This window comes from Elgaria multicarinata, chromosome 1 (genome assembly GCF_023053635.1).
Source record: "Elgaria multicarinata webbii isolate HBS135686 ecotype San Diego chromosome 1, rElgMul1.1.pri, whole genome shotgun sequence".
Lineage (NCBI taxonomy): Eukaryota > Metazoa > Chordata > Lepidosauria > Squamata > Anguidae > Elgaria > Elgaria multicarinata.
The window spans coordinates 78,075,285-78,099,450 of NC_086171.1; the positions used below are offsets into that span (position 1 = coordinate 78,075,285).

General features: G+C 41.5%; 1 protein-coding gene across 3 annotated transcripts in view; it reads right to left on the minus strand.

Moving 5' to 3' along the window:
- Positions 1 to 3,935: 3,935 nt before the first annotated feature.
- The window catches only part of RAMP3 (receptor activity modifying protein 3), a 76,335-nt gene continuing 56,104 nt past the window's right edge, over positions 3,936 to 24,166 (minus strand). For 2 of the 3 annotated variants that reach the window (XM_063116355.1, XM_063116366.1), the window contains exon 4: positions 3,936 to 6,005. In XM_063116355.1, the coding sequence (XP_062972425.1) occupies positions 5,750 to 6,005 (256 nt within the window). In that variant the 3' untranslated portion in view covers positions 3,936 to 5,749. The remainder of the gene's footprint in view (positions 6,006 to 24,166) is intronic. The other variant, XR_010025033.1, reaches the window with a different exon arrangement.

Sequence of the window (24,166 nt, forward strand, 5' to 3'; positions counted from 1 at the left end):
AAATGGAGTATCCTGTAAGAAGGCATGGATGGCTTAGACAATCAACAGATGCACTCCACACTGCAAAATTTTGTTTCAGGTTCTATGAGTTTGAACTTAATGCTGAAATCAGAGCCAAGGCTGTGCAAATTAGGGATGTGCTCCGCTCCGATTAGGAGCGTAGAAGCAGTAGCGGATTGGCCTGCTCCGCCTTACCCAGAGGCGGAGTAGGAGCGGACCGCGGACCCCCTAGAAGCAAGGCGAAGAGAAGCGGCCATTTTTCGGAGCTCCGAGTTCAGTCGGAGCGCTCCGGTCGCCATCTTGAAAACATTTCGCCATAGGATTGCATTGCGGCAAATAATCGCGCATAACTACGTTGTTTTTGAAGCTATCATTCTGAAAATTCTTGTGCACAGAGAGTCGTGGATGGGGGTCATTTTGAGACCACTCTCACCTCTCTGCATCGTACGGGTCGCGGGCTATATTTTTGTGAAAATCGGGTCAACCGCGCGGCTCAAACTGCGTTTCCGGCTTTTCGCCCATAGGATTGCATTGAGGGAAAGAATCGGGGATAACTGGGGGGGTGTTTAAGCTATCATTCTGAAAATTCTTGTGCACAGAGAGTCGTGGATGGGGGTCATTTTGAGACCACTCTCAACTTTCTGCATCGTACGGGTCGCGGGCTATATTTTTGTGAAAATCGGGTCAACCGCGCGGCTCAAACTGCGTTTCCGGCTTTTCGCCCATAGGATTGCATTGAGGGAAAGAATCGGGGATAACTGGGGGGGGGGTTTAAGCTATCATTCTGAAAATTCTTGTGCACAGAGAGTCGTGGATGGGGGTCATTTTGAGACCACTCTCAACTTTCTGCATCGTACGGGTCGCGGGCTAGAAGTTTTTAAAAAATCGGCGGGAAAAATACCTTTTTCAAAGGGCTGAGGGGCAGAGTCAGCTCCCGGTCATGATGATCCCAAAGTTGGAGGAGGGCATAGGCAAAACAGGTAACTTGGGATTCTGGGAAACTTCTCTTTCTTCATCTGAACGGGCTTTTCCCCGTGTTTTTTAACACACCTCGCAGGGATGTTGTGTGTGGGGTGCCCGATTTTCAAAAATTCGCCAAAAATCAGGGGATGATGGGATTGCTTTGAAACTTGGCGTGCGTGTGTATATCCCCATGAGGTGTCATGGTGCCAAACATGAGGTTTCTAACTTGAACAGAAAAAAAGTTGTATAATTTTTTAGCTTTCAATGCAAGCCTATGGGGGGGAAACGGAGCTCCGGATCCGGATCCGGAGCTCCGGGCGGAGCGGAGCGGAAGTGGGCGGAGCGGGGGCGGGGCGGAGCGGCCCGATCCGAAAAATGGCGGATCTGCAAGTGAAGCGGAGCGGGGGGTCCGTGCACACCCCTAGTGCAAATGACTGTGGGCCATATCTGGTGAAATCTCAAAGTCAAAGGGGTTAATGAAAGCTTTCTAGTGGTTCGAGGGTGGGTGGGGGGAGGCATTCATCTAGTCCAGCATTCTGTTCACACAGTGCCCAACCTTCTTCCATCATCATATATAGCCAATCATCATTCATTGTAGTCAAAAGGCTCCAAGACTGTCCATTCTGCATTAACAAGGTCTCAATATATAAAATAAGCAAACCATCCTCATGACTTGCTGTACTGGCCTTGATGGAGGCTCCTTACTTTAACACAGGCTGTTTATGGACCTAGTAGTTCAGAGTCTTAGGCCTTAGCTAGACCTAAGGTTCATCCCAAGATCATCCCGGGGTCATCCCTGCCTGCTCCCGGGATCCCATGTTTGTCATTTACATGAACAGGGATGATCCCGGGACGATCCCAGGATAAACCTTAGGTTTAGCTAAGGCCTTAGTTATCTGAAGTCTGACAAGCACTGAACTATCTCCGGGCATGTAACCACCTCTATGGCATCAAAGCAGCTTAACCAATGGCTGCTAGAAGAGCTATACCAGAACAGTCTGAACAGTTCAGTCAAAGGGATCAAGAGAGGCAGGACAGGCAAAAACATTATAAAGGGGAGCCCATCACTAGTTATACCCATGAAAGATTGCAAGGATTAGTTTGCTTTAAAGCTTAATGCCACTTTTGGTTCAATAGTTAGAAGGTGCAAAAGAAGTATCACCAATCTTTAAATATCTTGTAAAACTCAACATCTCCAGAAAGAAAAATACCTATTTCCTCTCATTAGCTGTGTATTTATTTATACTGCCTACCTCATGAGCTCCACTGAGAACAGTATGAGTCACCATACAAATGAGGGCATTTGTTAGAGTAGCAGATTCCACTATGCAGTTGTTTCACAGCTTTAATGTTCCTGAAGCTGTCTTCTAAAAATTGCTTTGAAATTAATGAAGTGCAACCTGATGATAAAGATGTCAGGAGGACTGGCTGAGCTAGAATAGGGGATGGTGGTAAAATGGCACCCCAAGGCTTTGTCAGTTGATTGATGCTAATTCAACTATTTTTTACATTGCAAGGTAATTTCCATTCATGTTATAAAGGGACTGCATTAACTGCATTCCTCTGATTTAATCGTGGCATTTCTCTCTTTTTTATACTTGCCCTGTTCAGGGCCAATTCACAAAAGAAATTGAAGTGTTGAGAATGTTGGCCAATAAGATTTTTAAAGGTTCAGCCTAAACAAAAGACATCATGTGGTCATTACGCACACAGCCCCAACTCCATTAACATTTATCATTCCACCCCACCCCACACCCCTGAACCCACATTAACTCCACAATGCCATAGTAGCTGCAAGTTGATCATATGAAGCAATCGCAACACCATGTACCAAATTCTGCATGGAGTCAGAGTGGCGCCAGCCATTATGAACGAACAAGGGAGAACAAAGCATGTTAATAGCACTTTCTCTCCCCCACGGTCATTTAAACTGGCCAAAGCTGAGCTTTCCACTCTCCTTTCATAGAAGCAAAGGATAAGGATCACATATCTTCACCTGCTGAAGATATGTAAATGTAAAGGCATTTTAAGATGCCTTTTTTAATGGTGTGCTGCTTTTAATGATGCACTGGTTTTAAACATTTGAAATAGTTTTATGTATTTTTATGGTGTTTTTATTTGTGTTGTACCCCGCCTCGATCCAGAGGGAGAGGCGGGGTAACAAATAAGTATATTATTATATATTATTAAGCTCTTAGCTTCCAACATTCTAAACAAGTATGGAAAGCAAGAGCATAAAAGAATTGTGCTTCCTCTCCCAGCCCTCTTGAAACAATCTCGCTCAACACATACTCCAGTATTGGGAGAGGAACTGCACCTAATTCAGAAATTGGCAATTTGTGGTCCTCCAGATGTTTTGGCCCGCAACTCCCATCATCATCACCATTGACTATGCTGGCTAGGGATGATGGGAGTTGTAGGCCAAAACATCTGGAGGGCCATAAATTCCAACCCCTGCCCTAATGCATGTGTTGACTGTGGATTGTACTTTCCATATTGGTCGCAGAATAAAGAGATGTCAGAAGGCATTCAAGCACTTTTTTAAAGCAAGAACTCAAGAAGAACCCTGAGGGATCAGACCAGAAGCCTATCTTGTCCAGCAGTCTGTTTTCCACAGTGGAAAACCAGATGCCTATGAGAAACCCACAAACAGAACATGAGAACAGTAGCACCCTCTGGTTGGTGTTCCCAACAACTAGTATTCAGAGGCATACTGCCTTTGAAACTGAAGGTAGCATGCAGCCAACATGATTAGTAGCCATTTGTCTAATCTTTTAAATCCATATAAGTTGGTGGCCAACACCACATCTTGCGGTAGCAAGTTCTATAGTTTCTATGCATTGGGTACATTCAATTTTGAGAGTAAAATCATTTGGTTTTTTTTAAAAAAACAACAACAACAACAATGCAAAGCTGCATTATCAACATTGTAATAAAAACATTTATGATAGATATATTCATATGGATTTGTTCAGTCTTTCCCCACTTTAGCATAGTAGACAAGACAATGTGATTTTAGAGAAGTACATAGTGCATACAACAACTGGAAAATGTATAACCTTATTTTCTGTTCTCCCTCATGAAACCAGAAACCTTGAAATTGGCACTTGGAAATAATGCCATTTAAGGTACATCTTTGGCCTTCTTGGGTGCTCTAGAGAAGAGGTAGCAACTTGATCAGATTTTCCTCTTCGGTTTCTCAGCCCTGATACAAAAAGCAATCCTCTAATGTGCAAGGAAATTAGCTGGAGTTATTTGTAGAAACCGTATGCAAGCACTGCTAAACTGAATAGAGGTCAAGCTGCAACAAGAGCACTTGGTAATTGTACCCCATATCGCTTTATACAAAAACAGCAGTAACATAAAGTGCATTTTCATGTTAACATAGACCGAGACACACATCTCATGTACAGTACACAACATGGTGTTATATCATGAGCACCAGATGGAAATCTCAGATAACAGTCACATTTTCTGTATGTACAACAGACAGCTGGTAAGCAATTCTAGCTTTATTTAATTGGGTGAGGTATGAAAACAAAAATGTTTATGACTGAAAGACTTTGGAGTGGAATGTTCAGCTTGGAGGACTCCTCAAATGCGGTAAATTTGAAATTTACTGTAAGCTATTGGGGTTTTTTGGCAGGGGGACACATGTTACATTAAAACGAAGATGCAGCTTCCCACATAGTAAAGACTTTTGTTTATGGAAATTTATTTTCCCATCTTACACATGCAAGTCTGTCTGGAATGTTCATTTCCAAATACCTGACATGAAAAGCATCTCCCAGTACACAAACTCTGAAAGGCACCTGCACTAACATAGTTACAATATTTCCTTATTGTTAGATTTGTCTATTTAAAGCATATCGCAAGCACAACAGATTTTGGAACACACTGGGACAAAATGGTCCTATAATTAACAATAAAAAATGGTACTTTAAAGGGGGTGGGGATATAACAGTTGCTTTGCCACTTTGACAAATTCATAGTTGACCAATTTCCTCTCATTCTTTTTTCCAGCTTTAAAAAAGTAACCTACATCCTTCCTGAAGATCATTCTATAGGCTTCCAATTCCAAGGCCATTTTTGATCCTTTAAGGCCATTTCCTTGTATGGAGAAGAACCAAAACAATGTTGTGTTGATTCACTGATCATTTGTTCTCCTAGCATTTCTAACACGCACTTGCACGTTTATGCAACTTTGGGAAACAGAAGGACAAGAAATGAATGTTCTTCAGCAAGACTCAAGTTATGTCTCTTTGGTGAAGAAGGTCTGTTTAAGTCACAAAAGTTCATTTACAAGCCTCTACTGTTTATATTTAATTCCGAAACAACCCCTATGGTAAATATGATTGCGCACGCGTGTGTGTACACATGTACATGTGCACATATTCACATCTGATCAGCAATGCACATGTTATGTTAAAAAAAAACTAGTTCATCAGCTCAGATTAACACTTGAGTTTGAAAAACAAACTGTAGTTGAAGATAGCAGATTCAAATCATGTTTTCAGTTCTCTCCATATGGCTTCCATTCCAGAAATATGATCATCAACCATTGCGTCCACTTTCAAAACACTATCTGTATTATTGTTGCAGCGGTTATGGCTGTAGGTAGTAGGCTTGAGCGGCTACAGAAATATTTTCCCCTTTATTGCTTGACACAGCTTAGAACCCTATCATGTATAAAAATTTATCATTCTTTTCTGTGAGTCAGACTCAACAAAAGAAAGAAAATAAAAATAACAAAGCAATAGAACAAAGAGTGGCGATGAAAGCCGAGTTACACCAAAATGTCACTTCTCTTGCTGCACCATACAACTAGTCCGATCATGGCAGCTGTCAGGAGAACTGGTATGAAAATCAGGGTAATCAGAATTTTATCCGGTGGATCTTCCCAATGAACTTTTTCTGAAGTACAGTTTGAAAAGAATTGTCTATGGATTCCAGTGATGAAGCCCTCAGCAAGCGGATTAGGCCAAAAACATTTTGCTGTCACAGCCTTGTGTTCTGTACATAGGGTAAAGTTGTTGTAATACCTGAAAAAAAAAGAACATGAATATAAGTGTGACAAACACATACTAAGGGGAAAAAGCTGTTGATAACTCTATTCCTTCTTTCATCCCAGTCCAACATATTCTTGGTTCAGCCAGACATAATATCAAAAAAGGTGTCAGTTTCTCAAATATGGTAGAGTTACTGTAGTGGGGGAGGGCAATTTCCAGCAATACTTTTGCTACAGAAGTGCACCAAGACTTTGATCCTATGAAAAATATAACCATGATGGGAGGATTTATATTAATGCCTGACTTCGAGTCGGACCCAATTCTGCCAATCTCTTTTTACTCCTGATATCCAAAAGTTGGCAGATGCCGTAAGCAAAATTAGCAATACAGAAAGCAGCCCTCAGAGATAAACTCCAGTGGCATAATCTGAGGTCCACCAAACCTTCTCAGAGGTCCACGCATTTGTTTGATTATGTGATTATGTTTGAAAAGCAGATTATAGGCTGGCTCACAATGCGTGCTGGCATGTGCGCCCTACCTATGACGTAATGTGGAAAGGAAGCAAGTGCTCAGGAATCCCACCCCATGACATGAATACTTTGTGTAAATGGCCACTTATGCACATACATTCATATGTGAGTATGATCCATGCATGCAGTTCATCTTCATTGCAGTACGAAAAGAGTGGAGAAATTCCATGAGGAAAGCCTACTCATGTACATGTGTGGCAGCAGTCCACATGAAATATGCTCCATATGGCAAGTTGGGGAGCTTTGCTCCTAGAACCAACGGTATGTAGATTCTAGTCTAGATCTAGAATCTAGATCTAGACTAGAATTTTTCAGCCATCTGGTTCAAGACTTTAAAATGAAAAGCAGTGAAACGTGATCCATATGGCAGGTTACTGAGAAGATGATTGCATGGAAAGACTTAGCCAGGCCTGCACAACTTTTTAAAAAATATATCATTTTTTCCTACTGTTTTCCATCAAAGATGGACACAAAGTGGCTCACAAAAATAAAGCAGATGTGGAACTTAGAAAGCTTCCTTATTCTTATTATTGATCCATCCACCCAAGTATTGCCAACATTGACTGGCAGCTGCTCCCCAGGGTTTCAGGCCGGATTGTTTCCTAGCCCTATGTGGAGGTGCCAGGGACCGAAATTGAAACCTTCTGCATGCAAAACATGTGCTCTACCACTGAACTACAGCCCCTCACTTAGCCACTAGGCCAGTTTGCACGATTTCTGCAGGTGGGTTGCAGCATGTGGCAGCAGCCATTGTGAATATTCAAGCCTTGACAGGCAGGCACTATGGCTCATTGTGACATGTAAATCTGGTGCAGGGTGGGTTGTTGCTGTGGTTAAGGAACCATCCACAACCCCAAAACAGCCCATGTTTTTTGGATGGTTTGTTAAGCATGACAATAACTTATCCTTACTGGGTTTGCATGTCGTAATAAGCCACGCCAACCCACTACTGAGGCTTGAATATTCACAACAGCCACTGGCAGTTGCTGCAACCCACCGTGGCTTAAATAAGCTACAGTGGGCTATGGTGATCATGCAAACCAGGCCAATGTATATCAGCCACATATCACAACCCACCAGGGGATCTGTCAGAATACTGGTCAACCATGCGGCAAACCAATGTGTAACTAGTGGGTTGTTTCTATAACTCGAAGGCAGTTGCATGACAGAGGAATGGCAAGAACAAAGTTTGTCAAATGCTTCCAGAGTTGGGAACATGAAGAAATCATAAAGAACCACAGTTCCAAAAGTGTTTGTAACTCTTGAGTCTCCGCTGTGTAGTAATCCCATTCAGAGAATGCCAGTAACACTTTTTAGCTCACCTGCTTCCTGCTGAGCTCTACAAATACGTATTCAATATGCCTTGTTGTGCATTAACATTTTATATCACTTCATTCCATTTCATAATGAAGGATCCCTAAGAATAATGCCTCCACAGCACAAATATCTTTGCGAATGCATGGAGAGTCCAACACTTATTAGCAGTTTGTGATACAGAAGCCAGTGCTGTGATTCAATATCCCTACCTCTTCCTGATAGTTCTCTGGCAAAATATTAGATTGTTGCTTCAATTCATGTACAACACAAAGATCATTTTCTTGACAGAATTGCCTGTAGGACCCATAAAAACTGCATATTGGGAAAGCATGAACTTGTAAGTTATGCATTATTCATATACATTGCATCATTGGTGGAGACAAATGATCAGCCACAGCATGAGGTCATGGCTTGCTGGGGGAAAAACTGTTGATGCTCTGCTGCGATATAAAGAGAAAATCTGTATTATGTGTTGGATCCAAATCTGGCCATACTTAGAGTGGACCCAATGACATCATAAATATCATAGATTTCAATGGGTCTATTCCAAGGATGAATAATTCTGGATCCAACCCTATATACAAATGTATTTTGGAAACTTGCAAACTAAATACATAGTGAAATGTGTTGAAAGGCACCCAGAACAATTAAACAAAATACAACCTGAACGTTTTCCAGCGCAGGCTGTGATGAGAATTATATGTTGGGCTGTGTTAGGAGTTTTTGCACTGGCGAGGCCTTTGTGTTAGATCCAGACTTAGTTATACGAAGAGTAGTCCCATTGAAATCAGTGGGACTTAAGTCATGATAACTTAAGTCCCATTGATTCTAATGGGTTGATTCTAAGCATGACCAAGTCTGGACCTAACCCCCTTTCAGTGTTTGGAATGGAATCTTTACAAACTCCTGCTGAGTAGATGGAACTGAACGATACAATATTCACAAATGCTCCACTTGGGGTGAAGGAAGTGAAAGCTGCATTTGCCTAGGACTAAAAGCTCACACAGGACACACAGAGCCTGGTGGAGCTATGTCGGTATGTAATATCAATGATTGGAAGGTGGATATGGAAGAGATCCCAGGAGATACAGAAGCTAACAAGTAGGAAGTTGAGATGCAAGGAAGTTGGGGGAGGGGGAATCTACAGAGTATACAGAGAGTATACAGTAGACCAAGAAAACAGCAAGTTGAGAAAGTGTTGAGGAAGGAGAAAGAGGACAGCAAAAAAAAAATACGGGCAAGGAATACAGAAATGAAATGGGGATGTAGAACAGCTCACACTGACTCTTAAGGACGGGAGTAGCTGGATATTGTTGGGAGGAAAAGGCAGAGTGAAGAAACAAGAGTGCTATCCAAACAAGAATGAGACTTGTCAGGGATCAAGAAGGTTAAAGGATTATAAGAAAGACATAATAAGCAGTGCAATAAAAAGTTGGGAATTGAAGAAAACAACTATGGATGGAGACACAGAGGTGGGGGGAAGAAGCTGAGAAGTGGGGCAAAACCTGAGAAAGACCCTTGGCATTGTATGTTCATAACTTCTCAGCGTTCGGTTGTCCCAGCTGGTCAAGAACTATTGTTTTTCAACCTTGATTCCTTAGTGGTCCAGCTCTGATAGTATCTTGGGGTGAGGCAGGTTTTCTCCTAAACATGTTCATTTTTTTAATAATGCCATTCTGCACTACAGAACAGGACAGGACAGACATCATACAATGTTTAAGCCAGTGACCAAATACTAATTCCCGACATCCAGCTGCAGTGTATGTGTGAATGCACAGAATATAACCAAAACAGATGTAGAGGATTTAAATTTAGTGCTATAGAGATTAGGCTAGCAAGGCTGAGAAATGTCATTTCTGCTGTAGAGCTCAACAGAAGATAGAGTGTCTCAGTTAAGAATAAATGTTTCTGTTCAGCTTGCAAATGGCAAAGGACAATCTGCCAGCTGATTTGAAAATGATCCACTTCTCTTTTTCCCATTTGTACTCTAATACTTTCCTTACGTTCTTAACTGAAGAGCTGCCCAATTCTGCTAAAGCATTCAATATTGCTAGGTAGTGTACTTGAGAGTACATGCCTAATGTTATCTTGATCCTCGTTGAGCCTTGTACTTACAACGTGTGTGTCGCCAGCAATATAAGGGGATTGTAAAACACATCTTCAGGAATTAAGGAAGAAACTAAATTTACAGCTAAGCATCTGTAAACAACATTCCAAAACCTAAACATTTAGATGGGGATCAGGCTGGTAAAACAACACTTCACATTAAAAAAAAAAGAAGAAGCTTACTCATTGTCATCAAATGTATTAAGTAAACTAAAGCATTAATTAAGAAGACATGAAATGTGTATCTTTCTCTTAAAAGTGTTTATATGAATAGTTACATGAGTAATTAAGATTCCGTGGATTTATAATGTACATAAAACACATTGCATGTGTGATGACACAAATTCTGCAGGCCAGTAGCTATGGTGTAAACAGCAGACACCGAAAAATCACATGCATGTTCCACAATTATATGAGTAGGCTTTGGATACATGGGCCGCTGCTTCCAGGCTTAGTACAGACCTGGATTTTCTGCTGAACTTATCATCTAATGCAGGGATGGGCAGAAAGTAGATCTTCAGATGTTTGGGACTTCACCTCCCAGCATTTCACTCCCAGTGTAGCCAATTTTCTTTGTGCTATGTCTGAGGCAATTAACTCTGTATTTTCTGTCTCTGGCGCTGCTTTCGCCTTACTTCTGGTTACTGTTAGAATTTTCTGCACACCTGCTCCCATTACATCTCTGCAAACCTTAATACTTTATACTAAACAGGCATAAGCAGTAAAACATCACAGAGTCCATTGGACTTCCCTCCTCCCAGCCACTCTCTCCCATCCCCTTGCAGCTGCTCCCCCCTAATCGAGGCCTCCACATGCACCAGCAAGCAGCCCAACCTCCTCTCTGGCCTCCCCACCAACCCCTCCCGGCTAGCAGCTTTGTTTATATACCGTTGCTTAGCAACACAAACGTCTTCTCATAGTTCAGAACCTCCAGCGTGTCGTAGCTCAGAACCTCCGTGCCACACATTACCTTGCATCGCCTTGGCATTTTGTATATCTAGATCGGCCGTGATAGAGGCAGGGAGAGATTTCATCTTGTGAAAGAATGTAATGGGCCAAGGGTTAAAGATGGCTTCTCTGTCAAGATGTGGCTACAGGTGGCTACTTGCCAGATTTGCATTCCTTAATGGTGGACATCATGTGCTAGCAGACAAAGGGAAAAACTTTCAACCAATGGAGCATCGAATGTAATCTATGACTCAATGAGATTGTGCACCTTAACTAGCAAATTGAATGTAAGTTAACTTGCTAACCCCGTCCTGACCAATTAGAAAGAAACTAACACCCCCTGTGTAATCAGAGCATATATATACTGTAAGATTCCTTCGTTCTGAGTGCCTCCATTTTGTAGAACCGGAGAGCACCCCCATACTGCATGGATTAAGAGCATTCTCCAGCCTCGTGTGTTTGATTGGCTACTAATGCGCTGGGGTAGCGAGCCTTTCACCCCTGTTTGAGGGGCAACAGCAGGACCCTTATTTTGTAATTACAAATATTCCCTTTGCTTTAGGACCATGTAATGCAAAAGTGACCTCATCATCATCATCGATCTTCCTCAATCTGCAAAAATATACCTGGAAGCAAACTTTAGTGTGAAAATAATTATAGCCACTTTGACAGTATGCCAGCACCATCTCCTCCATGGATATTGACATATTTTTCTGCCAAGATTAGCCTCGCTTTGGAGAATGGTACTGCTCCCACTCCCCGCCACCACTGAAAGAGGGATTATGCTGGGTGGCTCTCAAGGGACAAGTGCCTAAGCCCTAAGGCAGTGGTTCCCAAAGTGGGCGGGACTGCCCCCTTGGGATTGCATAGAGGGGTGTTAAGAAGCAAGGGGGCAGCAGGGGGGCGCTCGAGGTGGTCTTTTCCATACCAAGAGTTTTCGTTACAGAAGGAAATTTCTGATCGCTATCCTGCACTATGGAGAGTGGTTCAGAAGCTCCTGGTTGCATTTCCAACATCATATTTGGTGGAATGTGGTTTTAGTATGGTCTGCCTACTTCTCTCCAAGCAAAGAAATCAACGATTTAAGACTCATGTTAAGTGACTTTAAACCAGACATTGGGAAACTGCTATCACTTATTTATTTATTTATTTCATTTTTATACCGCCCAATAGCCGAAGCTCTCTGGGCGGTTCACAAAAATTAAAACCTCAATAAAACAACCAACAGGTTAAAAGCACAATTACAAAATACAGTATAAAAAGCACAACCAGGATAAAACCACGCAGCAAAATTGATATAAGATTAAAATACAAAGTTAAAACAGTAAAATTTAAATTTAAGTTAAAATTAAGTGTTAAAATACTGAGAATAAAAAGGTCACTTCATCAAGCCCATCCATCACATTAAGAATTTACAGAATAGTGAGGTACTCTACCCTAGTTACTAAATGTGTTATCTAATATTCTTGCTAAATGACTATCAGACTTTGAAAAGATGATATCACTGGATCAAGTTCATCAATTATGTTTAATTGAATAAACTAAAAACATGTAATTGGATTTTGAATAAATATTCAATTAATTGTTACTGTTTTGAATTTTATTGTTATTATCTTCCTTAGTGGGTCGTTGAAAACCACTATTCTGAATAATGATTTTTATAGTGTAGGGTAGGGGGCACTGGGCATGAGTTTGTGGAACCAAGGGGGCGGTTACCTGAAAAAGTTTGGGAACCACTGCCCTAAGGGAACCAACCATTTGGATGAAAATGTGTGGGTAGTAAGAAAGTTGAGTCTAGGGACCTTTATGGTTCCAAAGAGGATGGAAAAATTAGAATTGGAGAGATACAGTAGGAGCCATCTACCATCTCCATTCAATGTGAAAGATGAAAACATAGGTGGATGGTGGTGTTTCCTACCCATATAGATTGAGGAACTGGTCCGGATTGTTATTGGGAATGACTCTGAATTAGCCTTGTAAATTTCTATACTTTTAGCTTTAATTTACAATTTTTAATTGTACTGTTACATGGCTTTTCGATTTGGGACAGAATTGTATGACAAATTGTTAACAATAAATTGGGGATTGTCTTGGCAACAGAGAAAGTGTGTGCCCACATAATGAAGGAGTTAACTCTCCTTTGCAAAACAAATTCATTTCACTTGCTTTCCTATGATTAAAGACCTGGTAGACTCTCGTGCCTTTAGTAAATAAACTCCAATCACTGCTTAGACATCATTTCCTTTCCCAAGAAGGTAAAATGTAATTGTGTGAACAAGATGTCCCTGTGACACACTATATAGGAGAGCTAGAGCGATATAGTAGCTAACAGTGTGCAATGGAAAGTTGCCTCAACTATGAACTCACTTGTCACACTCCAACTAGGGGACTACGTGCCTGGAAGCAGGCTTTCTTGGACATATCCCTATCTGCAAGGGGAATTGTACATGTAGAATGTGCAATTTCCCAACCTAATCCAACAGGAAGAACTGCACAGGCATAGCCTTTTCACAAAAATTGAAATCCTGCCTAGCAGCTGTTCAGAACAGACAGCAGGAGATTGAAATGATTAGCAGGATTTCTGATTTTCCAAAAGAGCTACATACATGTAGCACGAGCTGCTCCACACTCTCTCTATTGGGTCGGAGCCACTAGGTACCACTGCACACCCCCTGCCACTGGCCCTTACTGTTCAGATTACTTATTCATTATTTTATTTAATAAATTTATTTAATCTATTTACTATACCTGAAGGTTATCTAGAAGCAGTTTACTAGACAGGATTAAGATCACTCAGAGAAAGCCTGGATGAGTAGATGGATCTTTAAAAGGCTCCTAGAGCACACCACAGTTGCAGCCGGGAAGGGCATTCCATATGATGGGCACCACCATGGAGCAGGCCTTCTTCTGGATTGCCACCAGATAACACTCTGCAAGTCACGGTACAACCAGCCAGGTGATCTTAGCAATCACACAAGTTTTTATCAGGGAAGGATGTCCGCCAAGTATTACTTAAAGATTTGGAGAATTACATATCAATTTTCAAAAAATTAATCCAGATATTTTGAGACTGTAGAAAGCACAATATTTTGCCTATCTCCAAGCCAAGTATCATTGGTGGCGGGGACGACACACAGTGCATTTTATGCATCTTTTGATAAATTATTCTACAAAGAACATTAATTTAAGCATGAATAATGAATGTTGGAGGCGGAGGTAGCATTTAAATTGCCTCCCCACCTACCCACACGCACACAGGAGAAGAAGCCAGTGATGTAATCAGTCATACAGATCACCATCATCCACCACCAGCTAGATGGGACTTTCTTCCAGAGTTCATTATAGCCAACTGCCCAGTGAGCAAAAGAAGACAGAGGCAGTGAAGAAACTGTCATCATTGACACCTTTGTAAATAATAGACACAATTTTAAATACCAGATACAATTTTCTACCTGTTCTAATGATTTGTTGTTGTTTTTTAGCTTTGCCAGCTGAAGAGCAAGAGAAATATGGTTTCAGCAAAATAAAGTAAATAAATGAATAAAAAGTTTCTCAGACGTCAATTGAGTGACTGTTGACCCCCCTCAGATCCTCATGGGTATGTTTTGTGTGTCTCATCATATTGTTACACTGAGCCAAAAGCTGAACAAAATGATATGGAAAATAGTTTCCAGGTTTTCATTTTCCCAAAGTGCCCAATGTCTGTAGCATGTGCCTTCAAAGTAGTTTATCTTTAGCTTCATTTTAAGACTAAATGTTCCCCTCACCAAGCAATTTATTTTTATGTGTTCGTTAGAACAACAAAAATAAAGAAATGGCTTATTAGGAATGGATTTAACATGATAGGGTGGCCATGTGTCCCCTTTTAGGACAGTCCTCTATTTTGAACGCATTCTCTATTTGAAGGGCTGTTCAGTACACGTCCAGTTTAAAGACAAGGAATCATCACAAGGAAGAACTGAGCCTTGTAGCTGCAAAAAAAGAGGACATGTATCATCAAAATAGAGGACCAAAGAGGACACCTATTTTCACACAATTTACATATGCTGATTTATATGTCTAGATGCAAATTTAGAAAAAGAAATTATGAATGAAATAAAGTACATCTCACCATAGTATGGAAGATTGTGTCCAGGTGACCTGCAGGTCTTGCTCGGTCTGCTGCCAGGTGCTGTTGATGGGTGACTACAAAGTCCAGCTCTTCCTTCTGATGGTTCATTATCTTAAACTGGACATCCCTTCAGACTAGGGGACAGTCATCTGACAGCCCTTCAAATAGAGGATTGTCCTCTATAAAAGGCGACACCTGGCCACTATAAACACAGGACAGAGAAGTTGTAGAAGGGGAAGCAAAAAGAAGGATGGATTATCCCTCTCCTTTATTTCTCTGTTCTGTTCTCACCAACTACCAAAAATCATAAAATCATAGAATAGTAGAGTTGGAAGGGGCTTATAAGGCCAACCCCATGCTCAATGAAGGAATCCACCTTAAAGCACACCTGACAGATAGCTGTCCAGCTGCCTCTTGAATGCCTCTAGTATGGGAGAGCCCATGACCTCCCTAAGTAATTGGTTTCACAGTCATACTGCTCTAACAGTCAGGAAGTTTTTTTACTGACGTCCAGCCAGAACCTGACTTCCTGTAACTTGAGCCCATTATTCCATGTCCTGCATTCTGGGATGTTCAAGAAGAGATCCTGGCCCTCCTCTGTGTGACAACCTTTCAAGTATTTGAAGAGTACTATCATGTCTCCCCTCAATCTTCACTTCTCCAGGCTAAACATGCCAAGTTCTTTTAGTCTCTCCTCATAGGGCTTTGTTTCAAAACCCCTGATCATCCTCTTTGCCCTCATCTGAACCCCTTCCAGATTGTCTGCATCCTTCTTCAGGTGTCATGCCCAGAACTGGACACAATACTGAATAGAAGGAAACCAGTACCTCAAGCAGTTTGGAAGCTATACTTCTATTAATGCAGCCCAAAATAGCATTTGCTTTTTTTGCAGCCATATCACACTGTTGGCTCATATTCAGCTTGTGATCTACAACAATTCCAATATCCTTCTCACTTGTAGTATGGCTAAGCCAAATATCCCCCATCTTGTAACTGTGCATTTGGTTTCTTTTTCCTAGGTGTAGAACTTGGCATTTATCCCTATTAAATGTCATTCTGTTGTTTTCAGCCCAGCGCTCCAGCCTATCAAGATCAAAGTTTGTTTCTGTCTTCCAGGATATTAACTATCCCACCCAATTTTGTGTCATCTGCAAATTTGATAAGTATTCCCTGCACCTCCTTATCCAAGTCATTATTGAAAATGTTGAAGAGCACTGGGGCCAGGACTGAGCCCTGCAGTACCCCGCTCACTACCTCCCCCCAGTTTGAGAAGGTACCGTTGACAAGCACTCTTTGAGTCCAATTCTGTAGCCAACTGTGGATCCACCTAATAGTTGCTCCATCTAGCCCACTTTTAGCTAGTTTGCTGATCAGAATGTCATGTGGTACTTTGTCAAAAGCTTTCCTGAAGTCAAGATATATTATGTCCCACAGTCCACAAGGGAGGTTACCTGATTAAAAAATGAGAGCAGATTAGTCTGGCAGGATTTGCCAGACTATCACTAAACTTATCACCAAACTCTGCTTGTTTAATTACAATATAGGTGTCCAACGATGTATCATGAAAAAAGAGGAAATGCATCACCAAAAAAGATAAAAGAGGGTGGCAATTTGCATAATGTTTGCATACACTAATGTATAGGTGTAAGTGCAACTTTAGAAAGAATTACTATTATTTAAATAGAAATACAATACATCTCACACAATGGGGAAGACCATGACTTGTATGCTTGCTCAGTCTTCCATCTATGTTGATAGGCAACTTGAAGACCCCGTCTTACCTTCTTAATGTGGTTCTTTATCTTTAAACCAGACTTGGACTGAACAGCCCTTCAAAGAGAGGACACTGTTTCATTAGAATAAAGTACATGCAGGCTTTAGATAAGAGGAAAGCTTTTTCATTCAGTTGTAGGCGTGCACAACCAGTCTGCTCTTGGCAAGCTGCAGCAAGTGAGAGACCCTCCCACAACCTTCCACAAGTGTCCCAGCACTTCCACACAAGCGTAACGTCTTGGTTGGATGACTGCAATGCATTATGCATGGGTCTGCCTTTGAAAACCTCCTGGAAACTTCAGCTTGTCCAAAACAGGGCAGCAAAACTGTTAACTGGCCAATATGATCATGTTATACCAGGGCTTTATGATCTGCACTGGCTGCCACTCCTTTTCTGGGTCCAATTCAAAGTGCCAGTATTAACTCTTATAGCCCTAAATGGCTTGTGGCCAGGTTACCTTAAGGATTGCCTTCTCCCATGTATACCTGCCAAGACCTTAAAGTCATCTTCAGAGGCCCAGGACCACCCTACCAAATGAGATGAGATGCATGGCCAGTAGAGAGAGGGCCTTTTCAGTGGTGGCATCTCAGTTGTGGAATACCCTCCCCAAATATGCATGCCTGGTGCCTTCCTTGTGGTCTTTTCAGCACCGTGAAGTCCTTTTTTATTTCCTGAGAGTTTTTAGTCCTTTAGCTGCTGGCTTTTACTTCTTTTTTAAAAACTCAATTTTTATTTTGTTTTACTTTTCTTACTTTTTTAATGTTATATTTTACGATGCTACTGCATTTAATGGTTTTACGTTTAGTTTGGTGAACCAGCCAGAGGGCTCTGCCTATTGGGTGATATGTAATAAAAACATGTAATAAAAAAGAAAGAACTTTATCAAAGCAGTGAAAATACTGGAACAGGAACTCAACATAATTTTCTAATAAAAGTATTGTATCATCTGTTTCAGTAATTTGACCATGGCAACCACATAGAATAACACTGTTCATCAGCTATGCTTCTAATCTCTCCGCCAAAAGTAATGTCATGGTGCTAAGTAGTGGATGCTGGATTTTTAAAGAGGAACTCCCAGAGGAGAAATAAAAGCCCTTGTGGAAACAGCTTGTTTTAAAGTGCAGTTAAATCATTCCTGCTTTCAAGCTTATGAATGCTTTTTGAAAGAGACCTAGCCTGCATTAGCCAAAAAACATTCATTTCAGTAGTAGTACTTTTACTGTGGATGAACCTAATTCTACAGCAGCCAACTCCAAGAAAGTGAATAGAGTTAGGCCACTCCTTAAGAACAGAAAGTTTCCACACCTCAGGCTTGAACAAGAGCATAATTTTGCAGAATTGGAAGGACAAGATTTCACTTTCAATTATCCAATGGAGAAAGACCTGTCTACCCTCTCTGTACATTAACATTATGTATAGCTGACAACATTAAGGGGAGCCTTATCAAAACATATTATATGGATACCTAAGTACAATACCTTTCTGGAAATCGAACTTCATTGATGTGTATGCCTCACTAATTAGCAGATGATGATGATGATGATGACGATGACGATGATTTTACATGAATAACCCACCTGTTTTCCTCTTGCAAGGAACCCAAGGCAGCTAACATGGTCCCCCTCCTCTCTATTTTATCCTCACAACAACCCTGTGAAGTTGGTTAGGCTGAGAGTAGTTATGATACACGATTGTTATAATAGACCATATTGCAATTTTTATTCCTCCTCTCCTCCCCACTTTCTTCTCCACTTCCTTTCTTGCTGAGGATGCATTTCCTCACTGAACTTAATGTTGATCTTTCTGGATGCTCAGATGTTTGGAGGGAAAATTAAATACACTGTAATAAAATACAATTAAAAAACACACACCAAGATTATGAACACACTGGTTGATTCAACCAGTTTGTAATCCAAATAGAACACCCTATATTGGCCAGAATCCCAATTTCCATTACAATAGCTTTTCTGTCCTTCTCCTTTCTCTTCTGCCACTATAATCAGAAGTCCACATAAGTCCACATAAATTTATGAAAATGCCCAGAGACTCTTGCCCCTGGTAGAACCTAGTGTAACATTTTTATAACATTTTAATTACATGTTAACAGATGAAATAACATAATGATCAACAATAAGAACAATATCAAACAAAGTGTTCTCAGTCAACATTTGAATTTTGAATGCCCCTTGCCTTTAAAACCAGCAAAGCCCATGAGAAGTATGTGACAAGGATAATAATACTCTCAACTGTGCTCCTTGTTCATATATTGTGTTGAGTCAAAATACCCCTTAGATCCGTCTTTCCCAACCTGGTGCCCTTTAAGTGAGTTGGGCTACACTTCCCATTGTCCAGAGCCAGCATGCAACTTTGAAAAAAGGTATCAGTAGCCCACTGTTCTCCAAGATGCTTATTTAACATGCATTTATCCCCTTGTTATCCTTTTTCCTGTGGGGTACGTTATGCTGAGAGACGTCACTATAATAGCCGGATGACTGGAGGAATGATTTGGAGCAGAGGCTGGAATGGAATGCTGGGTGGAGTTAAGTGTCAGTTGGGAAGTCAGTTAGTGAGTAGGAACAGAGACAGGGAGAGGTCAGGGATAATCAACGGCATCAAGACAGAGAGATTTCATGGAGTTAGGAAGGAGAAAGACAGTGATAGTGAATACAAACCAGAGTTAGGCCTCAGCTAGACCTACCAGTCTAGCGGGACAGAGGGGTCAAGATCTCGTGATATCTTTATTACGAGATCTCCCCCCTCTGTTTACACACGGTGTGTGATGACCTCAGATGGAGAGGACATCGTGCCTGCCTTTTTGGGTTTTTTTTTAAGTGGAAGGAGCGCATGAGCGCTCGTGCATAAAAGGTAAGTGTTTTTTGTTTTTTTAATATTTTCCCGCTCCCCCCAACCCACCCCTGATGGGTACAGAGCTCCTAAGGAGCTCTGCGCCCCGTGCGCGGGTCCCAGCTCCTTGCGAGTAACCGCGAGGAGCCGGGACAAACCGTGACAGTGGGCCACACTTTTCGCAGTCTCGGGATCTCCCAAGACCGCAGAAAAAGCAAGCCTAAAGTGTAGAGCCTTATCCCAGGGCAAGGGAGGGATCATCCCTCCCTGATCCCGGGATCCCATGTGTCATATGAATGCACAGGAATGATCCCGGGGATCGCCCCGGGATAAAGCCCTGTCTAGCTATGGCCTTAGTTAGGTTAGTTACTGAGAAGACAGTTGAATGTGTTCAGAGAGAAAGAAAATTGTAACTAAAGGCCTGGTGGTTAAGGATAGTTATTAAAGAGGTAGGTGAGTGAGTGAAGGTAGATTATTAATTAGAACCATTCTTTATTATTCTTTATCAGTTGTCTGTTTGTTCTGGATGTTAAAAATGCATTTAATGATTTAACTACCTGTTTTCTGATTCAGGTGGATACCAAGGTTGGTGTAACTCACTCCACATGCTGGCTTTAAGTATATAAGAAAGGAGTGTTCTCTGGGGACACTAGGAGACTCAATAAATGACCCTCAGTTCTATTACTTTCTCCACAGCATGAGAAAGTAGTCTTCCTCTTACTTGTCTTTCTTCTAAGCTGAGGAGTCCCAAATGTTGTAACCTTTTTTTAATAAGGGGTGGGTCCAACCTCTTGATCATCTTGGTTGCCATTTTCTGCACCTTTTCTAGCCCCACAATATCCTTTTTGAGGGAAGAAGAAGAAGAAGAAGAAGAAGAAGAAGAAGAAGAAGAAGAAGAAGAAGAAGAAGAAGAAGAAGAAGAAGAAGAAGAAGAAGAAGAAGAAGAAGAAGAAGAAATTTTATATCCCACCTTTTTGAGGATACAGATCCTTCCATCAATGATTAATAAATGACCATAACTATTGCATTTATATCCCATCATGGAATTCACTGTGACATACAGTACATGAGGTTCTCATGCGGTTACCCATCTAGTCAATGAGCAGATCCAGACCTGTTTAGCTTCAAGCCGACCTGCTCAGCTTCATGGCCTTCAGGCCATATATTCCAGATGCAATTGCACAACATATTTGTATAGAGGCTTTCTACATGCAAATTAGTTTTGTATAATTATAATATTAACTTTTTTATTTTCAAGTCCTTTCCTGAGGGTTCCTAACATGATCCCCAACATTTTCACAGTAGCTATGCTGGGTCAATATTTTTTATCAGGCTGAACCATCACAACTCCAAGCACAGAGACGTAAGCTAAGAAGTTCATCAGACAAGCATTTTGTCACACATTCACTACTTCCCACTTACGGATGTGCGTGTGTCTATTATTATTATTATTAGTAGTAGTAGTAGTAGTAGTAGTAGTAGTAGTAGTATCCCGCCTTTTGCCCAATGCTGGGCCTCAAGGCAGCCTTACAAAGTTTAAAACATACATTGGGGGGGGGGAAGCAAAAAAAAACAAAAAAAAATGTTTAAAATACACAACAAAATTATAAGACATTAACATAGATGGAGGGCCAGATTATTCTCCAAAGGCCTGCTGGAACAAAAAAGTTTTAGCCTGCTTCCAAAAGCCCATCAAGGAGGGAGCCAGCCTAGCTTCCCCGGGAAGAGAGTTCCAGCGCACCGGAGCAGCCACCGAGAAGGCCCTCTCCCATGTTCCCACCAAGCGCGCTTGTGAAGATGGTGGGACTGGAAAAAGGGCTTCTCCGGAAGGTCTTAAAGCACGGGCAGGCTCATAAGGGAGAATACGTTCTTTCAAATAACCTGGACCCGAACCATATAGAGCTTTATAGGTCATAACCAGCACTTTGAATTGTGCCCGGAAACAGACTGGAAGCCAGTGGAGCTGTTTTAACAGGGGAGTTGTATGCTCCCTGTAAACAGCCCCGGTCAACAATCTGGCTGCAGCACTTTGAACCAGCTGGAGTTTCCGAACACTCTTCAAAGGCAGCCCCACATAGAGCGCGTTACAGTAATCCAATCGGGATGTAACTAAGATGACGACGTCCACGTCCTGCACAACTCCCGCACCTTCCACTCATTTTTCCATAACAAAATAGACCCATTTTAATCTAACTTTAAAAAACAAACACACAAAAAACAGAATGTGCCGCTATCGCCTGCTGTGTGCAGGAAAAGCAGTGCAATTAAAATGGCCCCTGAGTGGGCCACGTGGTCTTTGTTTACTTCCTCTTTCCCTTCTGGGCAGAAGAAGTAATGAGGGACAAACACGGGAGAAGTGATGGTAAAGAAATGTAATTTCCCCCCGTCTGATGACACTCTAAGGCCTCATCTACCCCAAGCAGAATATTGCACTATGAAAGCGATATATAAAAGGCAGGTGCCACACTACTGCTTTATAGCAGTAAAGAAGGGAACTGACAACTGTTGGGGCCCATTGCCCCATGCCATATACCACGATCATACCGCTATATCTTGCATGGTGTGGCTTCTGCTTTTTATATGCTGCTTTCATTCCACTTTCATAGTGCAATATCTTGCTTGGTGTAGATTAGGCCTAAGTGTCATAGTAGAGAGGTCTTCCATATTAGTATGTCAAATTTCCTGTTGAGTCAAAATAAGAAGCTGCTTCCTTGTATTAGGGAACAGCTATCACAACCTTCCCAAACCTGGTGCCTGCCATGTGTGCTGGACTCCAACTTCCATAATCTCCCAGCTGCTAAAGCTGAGCTACCATGTTAGGCACATTGCCTGCATGGAAGCTACCATACACCTTAATTCAGTTGCTGTCTCTCCGCTACAGCTATTCAACATAAAGTTTAATTAGCAATATTAACCCTGGCCTTTACTTATTATGAAGCATTGTCTCTTGAAACAACAAGTGCACATTTTCATTCTGGTGCTAATATTGGAACTCCAGATCCAAATGATCTCACATCATTCCAAATGCATTTAGAGCAATGTCACAGAAAGTCAAAGGATGTTTTTGCAACATAAAGGTAATTATTGTTAGTCTTCATTGTCACAAACACATCTGCTCTATTCATTACTCCTTGCAGACAAACACAGCTGCAAGTAGAAGAAAATTTATAGCAGAAGGAAGAACCATTTCTCAGTCTGTTGAGGATGATCCTGTCAACAGACTAAGTCTTAAGGATCCCAAACAATATATGTGAAAGACCCCATGTTGATGCTTTATTGTCCTAATATATATTTGTTTTCCTTCCTGTCCCACACCTGCAAGGATTGTAAATATTCTGTGTAGAAGGAAAACATTTGATCTGAAAGATCTTCAGCAGGGTTTCAATCTTTCATTGCAATACTTTACCCTGTGTTTTTTTTTTAAATGTACTAGTCAAATTTTATCGTGGACCCTTGCCATTTTGGAAATCAGGGTTTTGTGGAATGGTGGAGACTAATGGGGAATATACCAGGGATGTTGACCCTCGTTCAGCTGGGGGGGGGATTCTATTTTGGAGACCCGGGGGGGGGGCATATTCCAGTGGTGACCAGGGCTGAAGGTCAAAGGGAGTGGGCCCAAAGGCAAATGGTATAGGGCTAAACAACCCAAAGTACAAGCAAGTTTAAGGTTAAAGCTCTTACTGCAAGTAACTAAGCTTTAGGAGAGGCATCTCAGTCTTTTAGACCCTGTTCAGATGACACGCTAAGCCACAGTGGTCAAGCATTTTGAGCTAAACATTATGGTTTAGCATGTTGTGTAAACTATTGCTATACAATTCAAAACGTACAATTCAAATACAACTCTCCATAGTAATTGCAAAATATATAATTCAAATGCAACTCTCCATAGTACGAGGAACGATTATGCTGATGTTCCTCAGAAAGATTAATGTGACATGAATTTATCTTTAACAGCAAAAATAAAATAATTCCAATCCCGATACCCTTCCATACAGCTTCAGAACAGATGGCGGGAGGGGGGAGCTATAACTGGAAGGGAAATGAGCTCCCCACCCTTAAATGGCCACTTGTGAGTCAGTGCGTTGTAATGCTCCCCATATCAGCACAAAGGGTCTAAACGTGTTCTTTCTGTACACAAATCGGCAGAGGGTTTGCAGTCAAGCAAATTGAATTTGGCTCAGATCCAGGTCAGAATAATACAGCTGGAAATGAAAGCAGCGACACTAAAGACACCTGGAATTAATCATCAATTCAAAGTCACAGAGGGAGCAGCCGAGGAGATGAGAGTCGGTGATTAATGCAGAAGAGCTCTCAAATCTCGATGTTTGGATGGCCAACCACAAATGTTCATTCGGAGTCCATTTTTCAAGACAGACATTAAAGTGCCATTTTGCTGGGAACTAATCAAGCCTGACCCATGCCAACAACTCATCATTTATGGAATGATGCTTTGGAGATTTGTCAGTAAAAATAAGCGAGAAACCAAGCAATGATCTCCAGCTGTAGAGAAATCCCTAATAGGCTGGATAGGTGAACGCAGGTTGAATACTTCATCTGATGCCAG